Source organism: Taeniopygia guttata, chromosome 28, assembly GCF_048771995.1.
Source record: "Taeniopygia guttata chromosome 28, bTaeGut7.mat, whole genome shotgun sequence".
NCBI classification, from domain to species: Eukaryota; Metazoa; Chordata; class Aves; order Passeriformes; family Estrildidae; genus Taeniopygia; species Taeniopygia guttata.
Window position 1 is genome coordinate 621,288 of NC_133053.1, and position 15,765 is coordinate 637,052.

A 15,765-nucleotide genomic window follows, 5' to 3' on the forward strand; every position below is an offset into this window, starting at 1 on the left:
CATTCATGCTTCAGTTCCAGTTCCAGCCCCACGTGTGTGCTCAGTGGGATGCTGCTCTGCCTCCAGCTGTGTTACCAGCACGGCGCAGGTGAGAACACCTGAGTGACAAACCTGGGCTCCAAAGCTGCCCCACGCAGCCCCAAACTCCACTGCGCCCCAGGACATGGAGCAGGCAGCCCCAGGGAATTCACACTGTGCTCTGCACGCTTGTATCTGGGATTTTTATACTCTTCTCAGGTGTCTTGAGAAGTTCTTTTCAAAAATTTAGTTTTTTTCCATATAATAAAGAACCCTGGTTTGTAACAAATTAATAATATTAATGGTATTTAAATAAAGCTGCACTAATTAACATCAAGAGTAGCCCAGCTCCTCTTATTTTACTTTCATTAGAAATTAAGGGTGATTGCGGAGAACCTGCAATCCAGTGAATTTAATCAGATTTGCAGTATGGGAGAACTCTGCACTGCCAATTTTCCACCCTTAATTCTCTAAATCCTGAGAAAATTTCCCCTTTTGCTCTGCATTGCCACTTACAGCCTGTCAGAAGTTGTACAAACTACAAATAAATTTCAATTCTGCTTTGCAAAACCTGTGCAGAAGTTGCCAGCGAGGCTGTGACAGCTCCAAAGGCTTTTTGACAAAGTGGCTTTAAATCTGTTTATTTAAGAATTACCTGAGTTTCTTTAGAAGATAAACATAGCAGCCTAAAAGTTCAGGTCATAAAGAGGTTTAGGATGAGGAAAGCAACACAGAAAGCAAAGGATGAGATCAGAATTGTCTGTACTGGTGCTACATGAGGGTTAGAATCAAAACAGGGACAGGTTTTGAGTGGGGTGGGATCCTTTCCACTGCTGGGCTGTCCTTCCCATCCTGGAAGGGAAGCAGCTGCTCCCAAGGAGCACCAACTGTTAAAACTTTCATCCACAACAGAGCAGCAGAATTGCTTTGTTCTCATTCCCAAAGCCATTCCTGTCAGGGGCTGGGGGAGCTGGGATCTCCCTTCTTTCCTGGCCTGTGATTCCTGATTTGGGATTTTCAGCTGCTGAGACACAACAGTTCCTAACAGGCCACGTTAGAACAAGCAGGAAAAGGGATCTGTCCGTAAATCCCTGCTCCAATTCTTCTGGGCACTGGAGGCAGCCACAAATCTCACTTTGGAATACACACTCTAAAATTCCTCGAAATAAAAGGGTTCTAAGTAGTGAAACTGCAGAGAATACCTGGTTCCAGACAGCTTTTGGAAAATGGATTTTCCAGATGGCATTTGACTGGAAATGGTTGTTGTGGCTGGACTCTCTCTCAAGGCTCTGGGAGCTCCCCCACTCTGTATCATGATGTGTTGGGGGGACACTGAACACCCTGAAAATCCCCTAGTATATACTGATAGATTTAAGCTGGGTCTAATCAAACCTGGGACAAAATTGAATAAAAATTCTCCTGTAGAAAACACTTAAAAGGTTCATTCAACCAAAACAATTTGAAGTTTACTTCAGCCTCCCTATAATTCTCATGATCACGGGGTTGTCCAAGCTGATTTCCCAGCCCACAGTGACTGTCCAGGCTGATTTCCCAGCCCCAGTGACTGTCCAGGCTGATTTCCCAGCCCCAGTGACTGTCCAGGCTGATTTCCCAGCCCCAGTGACTGTCCAGGCTGATTTCCCAGCCCCAGTGACTGTCCAGGCTGATTTCCCAGCCCACACTGACTGTCCAACATGATTTCCCAGCCCCAGTGACCATCCAGGCTGATTTCCCAGCCCCAGTGACTGCCCAGGCTGATTTCCCAGCCCCAGTGCCCACTGCCAGCCCTTGCCAAGGACAGCCCTTGCCAGACTCACCGAGTTGATGTCGATCCCCATGGAGGGCTGGCTCTGGCTGCCTGGAGGGGACTGGGGGATGGTGGAAGGTACCGTGACAGACAGAGGGGGGAGCTGGGGGCCCCTCTGCAGCCCCGAGCTCTGCAGCAGAGGGGGGGTCTGGGGCAGGGAACTGGCCACTGGTGGCTGCTGCTGCTGCTGGGAGCTGGTCTGGGTGAAAAAGGGGTACGGGGGGAGCTGCTGCTCCAGGGACAATGCATCCATGGCCACGGCCTGCAAAAGAAGGAGCAGGATCAGCCACGCCGGCAGGGGACTCCTCTTCACACCAAGAAAAGGGAGTCAGGCTTGGCTTGTGTTGTAAAAATGGCATTTAAAGGTTTAGAGAGTCAAGAAGCTGCTCTGAGATGTTCCTGTCCCTGGCAGAGGTGGATTGGATGAGGTTTAAGTTCCCTCCAAGCCAAACCATCCTGTATAAAACAATACTTTAAAAGCCCAGTTGAATCTCAAGGTCAGAAATCACCAACCTGGGCAGTCGCAGAGCCACCATGAAATCGATTCTAAAAGTTAATTGAGTTTCTCTCACTAATAGAGAGAAATGGCTTTCAAATTTCACAGCTCACTTTGGGACAACACAAAAAAATGTGGTCTAAGAGATGGTTTTAGCACAGCTCTAGAAAAGGGGAAGTAAAATCTGTCCCCTCTACAAACCTCTCCTGTTTTAAGGCTCTGAATTAAGTAACACCTTTAAAACAGGAAATTATAGAACAAGAGATAAAGTTCATGGAATCATGGAATGGTTTGGACTGGAAAGGACCTTAAAGCTGATCTTGTCCCATGGGCAGGGACACTTTTTACAATGCCAGGCTTCCCCAAACCCAGCCCAACCTGGCCTTGGACATTTCCAGGGATGGAGCAGCCACAGCTTCTCTGGGAATTCCTTCCCATTCGCCTCTCACTCCCCCAGCCAGGAATTCCTTCCCAATGCCCCCGTGGCTCTCTGATGAAGCAGACGAAGCCAATGAAGCTGTGATTGGAAAGCCTGAATTGCCCAGGTCCTACCTGAGTGATGGGTGACAGCGGGGACAGCGTGGGGGACATTTGCTGGGACTGAGGCCGCCGCGAGTCCGTGCCCAAGGACAGGGGGCTGACGCTGGGCTGGCGGTGCTGGGACGGGGCCGGCGTCGTCGTCATTCCTGCTGGGAACAGAAACAGAACCCCCCTCAGCAGGGACACAGCGAGGCCCTGCTGAGCTCTGTGCCCAAAACAACTCCCGAAACCCGGAGAGAAGAGCGGCCTGAGCGGGCACAGCCGAGGCGCCACGGCCCATCGGGCGGGAGCTCATTAGGTGATTTGTAATTAATTTGGTCAGGCTGAAGAGCATCGGGATGAGAGGAAGAGTCCTGTGGGTTGTTCTGGCTCAGGCCCAGGCACGGCTGGTCGGGTTGGTGGCCAGGATGAGGAATTGGAAGAGGCAGAGCAGCCTCAGCAGTTCCAGGCACCACAGGCCCTGCACTTGCCCAGCCCAGGAAGAGCAGGTTCTGTTTTCTTTGTGTGAGCTCAGACTCAGGGAATGAGATAACAAATCCTGGAACCAGGCTTATCAGAGGGCACCTGAGGTACTGCAAAAGCAAACACCTCTCGAATGGAAAAAGCAGAACTGGTTATGCAGGAAGAGCCCCGCTTTTAATGGCACAGCAGGGCAGGAAATGTCCACCACACTCCCAAGAGCCACGACCCAGCACGGGGTGAGGACAAACAACCCAAACATGATCGTTTTGTCCAGATCAAACCAAAAACCCGGGAGTTTAGAAAGCTCCCCTCTTTCCTGCTTCACCCCAGAGGACGTGAGGGAAGGATCTGAGGCCAGGGCAGCGTGAGCTGCTCCCCAGAGCTGCCGGGGAGGAGCAGCTCCCGGGCACTGGCAGAGCTCAGGGCTCCAGGCAGGCTGCCAGCGAGCCAGGAAGGCCAGGATGCCAGGAGGCAGCAGGAGAAGGGGCTGCGGGCAGGCAGGTGCCCCGGCAGGTGCCCAGGCAGGTGCCCAGCCCGGCACCAGCTCCTCCTGGCCCCAGCTGCTGGCACCCGGCCGGTGCCCACAGCCCGGGCACTGAGCAGGGCACAGGAGCCTCCAGGGAGGTTTTAGCAGCAAGGGAAGGTTGGGAAAATGGGTTTGGAAAGAGGAAAAGCTGAGTGGGGCAATGGATGAAGTGTGGGGTCACCTGCAGAGAGAAGCTGGAATGAAATCAGTGAGCAAATCCTGAATTTGGGCTGTCTTTGACAGATCAGGGAATGTTCTCAAAGCAGTTTCAGACTCACCGCTTTGGGTTTACATCATTTACTCTGCTAATTATGGGGAAAAAACTTGTGGAGATCCACTGTGGCTGAAATCCTGGTTTCTAAACCCATCCCTGAAACTTTGCAGCCCAAAAAACTTTTCCAGGGATGATGAAAGTCCCCAAATGGTCAAACCCTTTAAATGGTTAAATTCTCTTTTCCTTCCCCAGCTGACCTGCTCAGCCAGCACCTGATCAGTCATTTCCTCCTCCCAACCCAGGAGAAGTGGGAAAGGGAATCCTGCCCAGCACAGGAAATATATTTGTATTTTTGGATACAACTCCTCATTTCTATTCTAGGAATCAACAGACTTGCAACTGTCACTGATAATTTAAAAAAAACAAAAACAAAAACCCTCTTAATCGTTATTTATCAGTGAAATTACTTTAAAAATAACAATTAATAATTAAAATATTAATCAAGAATTGACTTCAAAAGGATCCTCACATGAAAAAAAATTGCTTTTTTGAAGGAAACAAAAGGGCTTCTGGAAATATTCCCATAAAACACGGGATGGTGGGAGTCAGCACAGGGAATTCCAAGAGAGGAAAAGCATAAAAACAATTTTTAAAAATTAAAAAAAAAAAAAATCGTAAAAAGACCCCAAAACCAATCCCAAAAAAGCATCAAGAACAGGACATAAAGGTCCTGTAACTAAACACAAACTCCCATTTTTTTTGTCCATATAATACCAAGCAGCAGTGAAGCCAAATTCCCTCTGGGAAATAATTCCCCAAATTTTAGGGCAGGTGTCTCCTGGAGATATTCCCATACCACCGGGGCTGCTGGGGTTCAGCACGAGCAGCTCCAAGTGACCCAAACATTAAAAATTCAAATTTTTTTTTAAAAAAAACATAAAAAAAGACCCAAAAATAAACCCCAAAAAACACAGATTTGGGCATCAAGAACACAAGATAAAGGTCCTGTGGGTGAACACAAACTCTCATGTTTGCACGCCCTGGCAGCCGGGGGTTCACCCTGGATGGCAGAGCCGATGCCCGGCTGGGTCAGGTTGGCAGCCAGGATCCCGGCACTCCTGGCACTCCCTGGCAGTACCATGGGCAGTACCATGGGCTCACTGGGGCTGGCAGAGCCGATACCCATCTGGGTCAGGCTGCCAGCCAGGCTCCCAGTGTCCCCAGCCCCCCGTGGCTCACCGGGGCTGGCAGAGCCGATGCCCGGCTGGGTCAGGTTGCCAGCTGGGCTCCTGGCACTCCTGGCACTCCCTGGCACATCCTGGCAGTACCATGGGCAGTACCATGAGCTCACCGGGGCTGGCAGAGCCGATGCCCAGCTGGGTCAGGCTGGCAGCCAGGCTCCCAGAGCTCCCTGGCAGTACCATGGGCAGTACCACAGGCTCATCCGGAATGGCAGAGCCGATATCCGGCTAGGTCAGGTTGCCAGCCAGGATCCTGGCACTCCTGGCACTCTCAGCCCCCCGTGGCTCACCAGGGCTGGCAGAGCCGATGCCCAGCTGGGTCAGGTTGGCAGCCAGGCTCCCAGAGCTCCCTGGCAGTACCATGGGCAGTACCCTGGCAGTACCATGGGCAGTACCCTGGCAGTACCATGGGCAGTACCATGAGCTCACCAGGGCTGGCAGAGCCGATGCCCAGCTGGGTCAGGTTGGCAGCCAGGATCCTGGCACTCCCTGGCACTCCCTGGCAGTACCATGAGCTCACCGGGGCTGGCAGAGCCGATACCTGGCTGGGTCAGGTTGGCAGCCAGGCTCTCAGCACTCCCTGGCAGTACCACGGGCTCACCGGGGCTGGCAGAGCCGATGCCCAGCTGGGTCAGGTTGGCAGCCAGGCTCCCGGCGCTGCCCGAGCTGCTGAGGGCAGGGAACGGCGCCTCCTCGGGGTCCAGCGGCGTGGGCAGCGGCGAGGGGAAGTGGATGTTGCTGAGGTCGGGCAGGGAGCCGCCCGTGCTGTGAGCGGCCGGCACCAGCGCCGCCGCGCCGCCCTCCTGCTCCGCCGACGGGAAAATGCTGCGCGGAGAGAACACACTGGCATTTCGGGCCGCAGAGAGACTTCGACAGCTTATGTCCCAAGGAAATTTTATTAAGGTTTTTATTTAAGTTTTTAAAATTTAAATTTAAATTTTATTAAGATTCTTTAATTTTTTTTTTAATTTTATTCAAATTTTTAAAATTTAAATTAAAATTTTACTCAAATTTTTAAATTTTAAATTAAAATTTTATTAAGCGTCTTTAAAATTTTAATTAAATTTTTATTAAATTTTAATTAAATTTTAATTAAATGTTAATTAAATTTTTATTACTTTTTATTACTTTATTAAATTTTTATTAAATTCTTTTAATTTTAAATTAAAATTTTATTAAAATTTTTAAAATTTAAATTAAAATTTTATTAAGATTCTCTAAAACTTTTATTAATATTTTATTAAGATTCTTTAATTATTAAGATTTTTCTTAAATTTTTATTAAAATTTTTTAAGTATTTTGAAATTTTTGTTAGATTTTTATGAAGATTGTTAACGGTTTTTATTAATGTTCTTTAAATTTTTTAATTAAAATGTTATTAATATTTTTTAAATTTATTAAAATTTTAGTAAGATTTTACAATATTTTTATTAAAATTTTACTAAGAGTTTTTAAATTAGTATTAAAATTTGTGGTTTTTAAAATGTATTTAACAAGAGAAATTCATGAAGAAGACTTTTTAAAGCTTGTATTTAACAAGAAAATTTTATGAAGAAAATTTTTCGAGCTCTTGGAAATGTTTTTAACAAGGAATTCCATAACACAGATATTTTTGACTTTTTAAAATGCATTTAACAAAGAATTCCATAAAGAATATATTTTTATAAATATATTTTTATAAATATATTTTTATGAAGTTTTTTGTAAGAATACATTTTTATGTAAGATTTTTTATATTCTTACATATTTTAGAATATTTTTTATATTTTAACATATTTTGTAACATATTTTTAGACTTTTTTTTTTTGGTATTCTTATTCCAGGCCCTCAAAGGGTGTTGTTGTGTACCCAGAACCTTCCCAGAAAATTCCAAAGCAAGAGGAAATTCCATCCCCGGTTTTTCTTAGAGATCTCAGTGCTTTTAAAATAAAAATTGCTGAGGACTCACTTGATTCCTGGAACTTCACAGGATTTAGGTCTCGATGACCCAGCCTGAAATAAAAGAGAAATATTTCAAACCAAAGATGCTGCTGGAGGGTATTGCCTCAGGGAGATTTCAATTTATCTGTTGAATTTCGGCATTTCTGTGCCAGATCTGGCAGCTCTTCGAAGATATTTATTATTTTTATCTCTTAAAAGATATTTATCTTTTTTATTTTTGCTTTATTGACCCAACAAATTTTAAATTTAAGGAGTTTCTCCTCATACAACTAAGGCTGTGTTCACACCCATCCAATGCTCCTTCTGCTCTAATGTTTATTTTTTGTGCTTAAACACAGCATTTCATCTCCAACCTCACCTAGGTTATTAATTAAGCATTCATTTATCTTAATCTATTCAAAAAATAACATTTCCAGCCTTTGAAAGGTGCAATTCCCACCTTTTTAGTGTCCCAGCCTTGCTTAGAGAGGCTTTTGTCTGCATCAGAGGTGGTTTCTTCCATTCCAGGGACAGTCAGCAATAAAACTAAAAAAAAAAAAAAAAAAAAAAAAAGAAGATTAATCATTAAAATAATTTTTAAAATAATAAAATATTTTTAAATAAAAATAAAAATAATAAAAATAATTTAAAAATAATTAATAATCAATAATCTTCAGCTCCTTGGAAGTTGAACCTTTGGGAAAATCTTACAAAGTTTCAATTCTCAAGGAGGATGAAACAGTTGAATTCTGTTGTTGCAAGAGGAAATTCCATCCTTGGTTTTTCTCAGAGATCTCGGTGCTTTTAAAATAAAACCTGCTGAGAACTTACCTGATTCCTGGAAGTTCACAGGATTTCGGTGTTTGCTGGGTGTTTGTGGAAGGATTAAATTCGGGAGTTTTATTTAGGATCAGGGCATTTGAAGGCTGGAAAACCCTTCGGGATGAGCAATTCCTGATTTTCCGGAGCTGGAGCTGGAGCAGGGCCCAGCAGAGGGCACCAGAACTGAGGGTGCCAGAGCTGCTCCAGCCTGGAATTGTTCTGGGATCCTCTGGAATTGCTCTGGGATCCAGCCTGGAATTGTTCTGGGATCCTTTGGAATTGTTCTGGTATCCAGCCTGGAATTGTTCTGGGATCCTCTGGAATTGTTCTGGGATCCAGCCTGGAATTCTTCTGGGATCCTCTGGAATTGTTCTGGGATCCAGCCTGGAATTGTTCTGGGATCCTCTGGAATTGTTCTGGGATCCTTTGGAATTTGCCTCCTCCATGGGGATCCCCCCAACAGGTATAAACTGGAGGTGAAGCCTCTGCTCCTTCCCTGTGTGTCCCTGACTGGAATTTTTGGAATTCCAGCTGCTCCAGGAGAGCTCAGAACTCAGCACCGGAGTCCCAGGGCAGGAATGACAAACTCTGGGGCTCAGGAAAATCTTCTCCCTTCGTTTTGTGTCATTTCTTCCTGGATTTCAGCACCCAGCAGGGTGAACGTGACCCAAGTGCTGTGTCACAGAAGTGTCAGCACTCCTGAATTTTACAAAAACATGGAGCCCAAACCATTCTTATAAATCTTTTTATCTTTTATTTTATTTTTCTGCTCACCTCTTTTCTGCTGCATGTCCTGTGACCCTCCTGAAAAGGATTCCTGCTGAGCTGGGGTCATGGTGCTCTGGTGCAAGGCAGAATCAGAGTTTGTCCTGAGAGAAAGCAAAACCCACAATATTTTTATTGTCAGCTTCGCTCAATAAAATAATTTTCCTCTCAGATAAAAGCAACAACTCGGTAAAACCTCAATATTGTGCATTAAAACCCAAAACTCTCTATATGGCAGAAACCAGGCAGAATTTCCTTGTGAAACAATCAATTTGCAGAACAATTAGTTCAAGTTTGAAGAACGATTGTTTCAATAATGGGATTGAGAGGAACACAGGATAAATTGGTTGCCCTTGTTAGAACAGAGTTTTATCTGCTTTGTTCAGATTAAACAAGATCAAATAATGCCAATTTAAGCTGTTTAGCCATACTTTGGTTATTGTGGTGGTTAAAACAAACATTCCTGGCTGGGAGGAGGAAAAGGAATGGTTCAGGATGTTGTGGAGATGGGAATTTCCATGGCCAGCACAGCTCAGGATGAACTCTGTGAGTGTGGCCACCCTCAAAGTGTAACTCTGTGTTCCTTCCCGCTGGAACATGCCCAGCCCAGTTTCTGCACCCAGAGAAATATCCAAGTCTTGGGCTGTGCCTGGGAAAATCTGGATTTTTACAGCTTTTTAAGGAGTTTTACAGATTAAGGATTTACCTTTAAAAAGGTACCATTACATTCAAGTATCACTTGCAGCCACCTGGATTTTAAAGCTCATCTAACAGGAGCAGTACTGAATTGCAAGCTGTTAGTGACTTTGAAAAGGCAGAGCTGCAAGCTGCTGCAGGGCCAGAGAACAGCCCCAGGAGTGGCACCCACCTCCTCCAGCTCGTGTCCGACGGCGGTGACAGGTACACGGTGCCATAGGGACAGCTGTCCACGTGGGCCAGGGTTAAGGCAGCAACACTTCCCACTCCAGCAGGACTTCTCTTCCCAAGAATAATTCCAATTATCCCGCCAGAGCCACTAAACTCACAGATTCTCTATGGGGAACTGTAAAAGGATCTCAACCCAAAGTGTTATTTGGATTGTTGGAATGTCTGAGCAGTAAAAATCCTCCCACCTTTTCCATGGATTTAACTGCTGGTGCCTCCACCCTCCTGTCACACATCCCCTCCAGCCCCAGGTGATTTTAAACCTGCCAGAAAGGCTCAGCTCATCCCCATCCCCAAATGCCAACAGCCTGCACTGAAATGCATGAGGAGCTGCAAAGGAGAACCCTGGGCTCGGCTTGCTCAGCTCTGAGGGAAACTCCATTTCCCCAGGACAGCCCTGACCTTTCCAGGAATCCTGGAATGGTTTGGGTTGCAAGGAGAGGACCCAGAGCTGACAGGGTGCACCCAATCCCACTGTCCTTGTCACCCTTAAATGTCCCCAGACCAGCTCTGAGGACACCACTTGTCACTGGTGTGCACTTGGACAGAGCTGGGACCAGAACGCTTTGGACACATCCATCCAGTCAACTCCTGATCCACTGCTCCATCCTTCAAGCCCAGTTTAGACACTGGATATGCCGTGGGACAGAGCCAAACGTGTCACATGAGCCCAGCTGAGGATGGCAGCAGCCCCATCAGAGAAGGCCACCAAACTGACAGGGCACCCGTGCCCTGCGTGAGCCCTGCTGGGTGCACGGGGATCATCCCCACGGAGGCTGAGCGAAGGTGAGCCCTGACTTTACAAACAGGAGCTGTTTTGGGAACAGATCATGGCTTGGGAAAAGCAGGGACATGGAACTGGGAAGTGACTCCGCTGCTGGGGGAGAGGGGAGCAGAAGGGACCGGTGGTGGTGGTGTGGCACCCATGGGAGCAGAAGGGACCTGTGGTGGTGGTGTGGCACCCATGGGAGCAGAGGGGAGGGATGCTGGTGGTGTGGCACCCATGGGGAGCAGAGGGGAGGGATGCTGGCTGCCCTGCTCCCAAGGATATCTGCCGGCCGTGCTTGTCCACGGAGAGCGGGCGGCGGTGGGGCGAGCCCAGGCGGTTCCGCTCCCGGTACACTCTGTCCACCAGCCCGTGGTGCCGCGTGGTCCTGCTCGTGTCCAGCGCCGACGACTGGAACGGGGTCTGGGAGAGACACAGGGGTTAGACAGGGAAACAGCCCCAGCCTGCCCAGAGCCTCCTCCTCCTCCTCCTCCTCCTCCTGTGCCAGGCTGGCTCGCTCCAAGGCATCACTCAGAACGAGAGGTGCACCTTGCGTGGTTTTGCTTTTCCTCCGACAGCTTTTTGGGAAAGCTGCCTCCTCCAGAGGGGCCATGCTGGAGCTGCCCTCACTCCCGGGCAGCCCTGGAGCCCCGGGCTGAGGTGGCAGGAGTGCCAGCCGCTGCCACATGCCCTTGGTGCAGCATGCAGGGTGCACGGGAGGAACATGCCGACATCCAGAGCCCAGCCCGGGGCAGGAGATGCAGGGAGGGGCTGCACGCTGAGCTCAGCATTCCCCAGGCCACGCTGCCTGCTCCCAGGCTGCCTCTCACCCCTCCTTGCAGCAGATTTATTTCAAGGGGACACTGAGAGAATTAAAAGAAAAAGAAAAGCAGTTTCCTTCCTCCTCTGTCGGATGGTTTTGAAGTGATTTTCAGCTCCTTCAGTGACCCGAGGTGGGATGATCCCACCTGGACTCTTATCTCACCGACATCCTGAGCAGATGAGCTCAGAGCAGGAGGATGGCAGGGGAAGGACAGGGAAGATGAATTCCCAGGCTAAACTGGAAAACTTTCACATTTTCCACAGCCCTTCCCAGGCTGTACCGGGGGGACAAAGGAAGTATCGAGGGGTCAATCTCTGCTCGTACTCCACCAGCAATTTATGGGTCTCCAGGGAGAAAAATCCTCCCCAGCCCTGCGCTCCCTGCCAATGTGAACAGCTTTGCTGAGTCCCTCAACACCATCTGTTTGGAAATCCAAAATTTCCTCCTCCATTCAGGTGCTGCACGTGGCAAATGCACTGTCCTGTCTGCCAAGCCATGAAACCATCTGGCTTCCACATTCATCCCTTTTTTCTTTTTTTTTTTTTTGCTTTTCTTTTTTTTTCCAAGTGTCAGCTTTGGCTGTTGAAAAGATTATTTCTATAAAGCTTTGCATTTATTTTGAAAGGCTTTGTTTGTATGAACTTTTTAAAGAGTCTTTCTACTATTTTAAACTCTTTTCTCTTCAGCAAACATTGGGCTCCTCACCCTCTCTGCACACACAGGCTGTGTTAACAGAGCTGCAGAGGGGCTGTGGTGTTTATTTTCTCATTTCAGGGCCAACATTTTATATGCAGCAGAATATTTAAGGCAACAGGGGACTAGAAAGGAGCCCAGTGACTTTTTACAGGACTTCAAATCATGAGGTTTGTTCCTCACTTCCTCACTTGGCTGAGAAATCTCAAACAGAATCTCAATTTTAAGGGTTTTAAATTCAAACACGGTGCTTTAATCTCTGCTGCAAGCACTGAGCAACAATCCCCACACACAAGTGGGAATATTCATCATTCCAAAGTGACAAAAGGTCTCAAACTCCTCCTTTTTTCTGTTGTTACAGCCCAAAAGGCAGCAAAACTTGCAAATACGTGCCTGGAAGGTCAACAGGAAAAGCAATTTCCTATGTCAGTGGTGTCAGCACAGTGCTGCTAAAAAAGGAGCAGTCAGCCCTGAGCACAGGGCTCACCTGGAATTTAAAGGGAGGCAAAGTATAAAATTATAAAGACAAAAAGTTCCATGTAAAAACAGCTATTTCTTAGGATTTTACCTTTTATTGGCACGATTTCCTTGTTAAAAACACAATAAAAATCTCATTTGAGTGCAGCAGCGGCACAAATAAACACAGAATGTGTCCCAGATCAGGGCTACAGTTTATAGAAAGAGGGATTTTGGGGCAGTGCTGTTCCCTGCCTTTCCAGGAACCCAGATCCCAAAAGAATCCTGAATTTAGGGGAACAGAAAACACCTGAGGAAATGGGTATCGCCTCCAACAGGTCTGGCTTCTCTCAGCAACCTTCCTATAAAATTTATTAAGGGCCAAACAGCAGGACAGTGTTCCTGGATTAAAATTCCCCATCTCTGCAAGGCAGCAGATATTTAACTCTAGGGAAAAAAATGGATTAAAAGCTATTAATAGATGTGAGCATTGATTGTATTTGGGAAAATGAAGAACTGAAAGGGTTTCACTCCCCTGAAAAACATTCAAGGGTTTGAGAGCAGACCCAAAACCCCCCAAACCATGAAAAAAGCAGCTCAGTACAGACAGGAAGGAAAAAGCTCAGTGCTCTCCAAGTGTCCTTTTAGGATTTACTGGGAAATAAACCCAGGTGAGGTGGATGAAGGGGAAGGAGGAGTGGTACCTACTGCTGGTTGGTATTTTGGTGCCTCCTGGTGCCAAGCAGGATTTGGGAATTCATTCTGCCCTTCCCCATGGATTTAAACATGCAGGCTGAGTGCACATGCTCAGAGATCGCTGAAACCACAGGCCAAGACGGAATAATCCACCGGCTGCACCAAAGAAACCCCCAAAAAACCAGAATAACCACATGACAGCAAGTCCAGGGAGTCTGCACAGGAATTATTTGCACGTTCCAGACTGGGATGCACGGCAAAACCTGGATTTGTGTGGCAGCCCTGCAGTCCTGTGGAGCTGGGGGTGAACCAAATAAATCCTGTGTGCAGCAGAGCGGGTGTGCAGAAATACGTATCCACCTGGGCAAACAGGACCAGTCCTAAATACGTATTTGCACAAACCTAAAAACTTGTTTACCAAAGAGACAGGAACTGCTCCAAAGGCTTCAGCCAGAGCTCCGTTGTGCTGCAAATCAAAGAAGCAGAAGATGCTCAGACACCAACGCTCTCAGCAGGCACAACCACCCAGGCTCTGCCTTCACACCACCCCAGAGCCGCTCGCAGTCGTGGCTGGAAAAACCTGGGAAGCTTTTCCCCCCTGCTACAAACACATGGGGCTGTTTTGTTGCTTGTCACCATTTGTTATCTGGAACAACATCAATTTGGGGTTTTTTTTAGACTGTGTGTGTGGAAAAAAATACAGCAAACCCCAAGGTTTAAGGATAGTTTGTTTCTGTCTCCTCCTCCAGTCATTCATAAATTTTTGAATATTCCCTTTTCAGCAGTCAGGATTAAAACAGTCCAGGTAAAATACTGAAATACTGAAATGTTATTGTTTAAAAGGAATTCTTAATCCCCTTAACAAAAAGCTGAAGAGAAAAGCTTGAACAGAGCAGACATTGTGGAGTAACACTGGGGACTTCAATCCGCTACAAACCTCCGCTCTGTATTCCACAAGGAATGAAAGATTAAAATAGACTTTTGCCTCTCCTGTGGCACAAGATTCAAGGTTTTAACCTGCCCAAGTTCAGCTGTCTGCACCTATTTCAAGAAGCAGTTAGAGGAGGTCAGCAAGAGTTTCTCCATCTTTATTAAACAGCCTTCATCAGAAAACCACAAACTGCAAAATTTCCTTCCCACCACATCCTCGTGAGCTCAACCGTAACTCTGACTGCTCAAAGAAGGAAAACTGATGCAGAAATGTTCATTATTTTGACCACTCTAAATCAACTAAATGTGCAAATCAGGAGTCCACAAAGGATCCACCAACTAATCCTGTCCTTGGACAACATCCTCTGTCCAAACATGCTTCACACAGCAAAATATTCACCTGAAACTCTGATTTTCTGTTTAAGATGCATCGTCCCTGGAGTCACAAAACTCAGCCAGGACAGTCTTACCTTTCCTTTCCAGCCAACCCAAAAAAAAAGTGATTATTCTGATACCACTTTGTGTCCCACTGCTCCTGTCCTCTCCCAGAATTCCTCCCACAGAACATGCACATCAATTCCGCCACCCCCCAGCCCCCAACATCATCTTTATTTCCTCCCATTTTGCTTTGCATTTACAGCATCTTGCCAGATTTCATCAGGAATGGCATCTCTCAGAGTATTCCTGACCCCAAAGCCTCACAACCAGGGACAGGAGAATTAAAATCTACACAATCAACATAAAAAATACCCACACGTCCCTACCCCACCCGAAGTTTTTAAATCAGGGTGCTGCCTCCTGGACAAGCAGCTGCCTGGGAGGGCACAGCAGCATCCAAGCCCAGAATTCATCAGCAAATCCAAGGAAAAAGCCTCTGAACTCACCTGGAAGGGGAGATCCATGGCACTGTTCCCAATCTGGTTCACATTTGGCAATGACCCCCCATAGTACTGGCCACGGCTCTGCCCCAGTTGCAAATATTGGGTTTTCTGCAGCTGTAGCTGAAAGAAAAGAAGGAAGAAAATACAATTTCAACTCTTATAACCAGCACAACTTGACACTGCGATCACTGAGAATGGAAAGCATTAAAAGGCATCAATCCAACTTTTACAAAGGAGGGTCAACCTTCCCCACAAGTTTCTTGCAGCAGGAAAAGCCCTGGAGAAAGGACAGGGAGAGATTTCCAAGGAAAAGGCAAAGCCAGGTTTTCAAACAAAGGACAGAGAGGTTCTCACAGAAAACCCCTTCAGCCAAGGAATAACCAAACCACCACCAGGAATTCCCCGTGGGACAGGTGCACATGGATGGTCTGCAGAGCTTCCCTGAATTCCAGCTATCACTGCCCAGTGAAATATTCCAGGTGTCTGCCCAGAGCTGGAGACATTGCTGGGATGCTGAGGGGTGCTCAGGGTGTTCTGGGGTGCTCAGGGATGTTATGGGGTGCTCAGAGGAGCTCAGGGATGTTCAGGGGTGCTCAGGGATGTTCAGGGGTGCTCAGAGGAGCCCAGAGGAGCTCAGGGGTGCTCAGGGGTGCTCAAGGATGTTCAAGCATGTTCAGGGATGCTCTAGGTGCCCACCCCACACTGCCAGCACCCAGGCAGGGTTGCTGAGGAAAGCCCCAGCCTGTTTACTCCAAGCCAACACTTTGGGGAGTATCCACGGAGGA

General features: G+C 47.2%; 1 protein-coding gene across 7 annotated transcripts in view; it reads right to left on the reverse strand.

The window, feature by feature from the left end:
- Positions 1 to 15,765, reverse strand: part of CRTC1 (CREB regulated transcription coactivator 1) — a 42,395-nt gene that overhangs the window by 9,894 nt on the left and 16,736 nt on the right. For 4 of the 7 annotated variants that reach the window (XR_012052146.1, XM_030257145.4, XM_030257144.4 and 1 more), the window contains exons 2-11: positions 14,984 to 15,100; positions 13,588 to 13,635; positions 10,787 to 10,924; positions 9,680 to 9,741; positions 8,821 to 8,915; positions 7,685 to 7,770; positions 7,253 to 7,296; positions 5,906 to 6,129; positions 2,874 to 3,010; positions 1,836 to 2,087 (exon numbers count right to left, since the gene is read on the reverse strand). Coding sequence is in view for 6 of the 7 variants with exons in the window: in XM_030257145.4 (XP_030113005.1) it covers positions 1,836 to 2,087; positions 2,874 to 3,010; positions 5,906 to 6,129; positions 7,253 to 7,296; positions 7,685 to 7,770; positions 8,821 to 8,915; positions 9,680 to 9,741; positions 10,787 to 10,924; positions 13,588 to 13,635; positions 14,984 to 15,100 (1,203 nt within the window). In the remaining variant the exon portion in view is untranslated. The remainder of the gene's footprint in view (positions 1 to 1,835; positions 2,088 to 2,873; positions 3,011 to 5,905; positions 6,130 to 7,252; positions 7,297 to 7,684; positions 7,771 to 8,820; positions 8,916 to 9,679; positions 9,742 to 10,786; positions 10,925 to 13,587; positions 13,636 to 14,983; positions 15,101 to 15,765) is intronic. The other 3 variants (XM_030257141.4, XM_030257143.4, XM_030257142.4) reach the window with 3 other exon arrangements.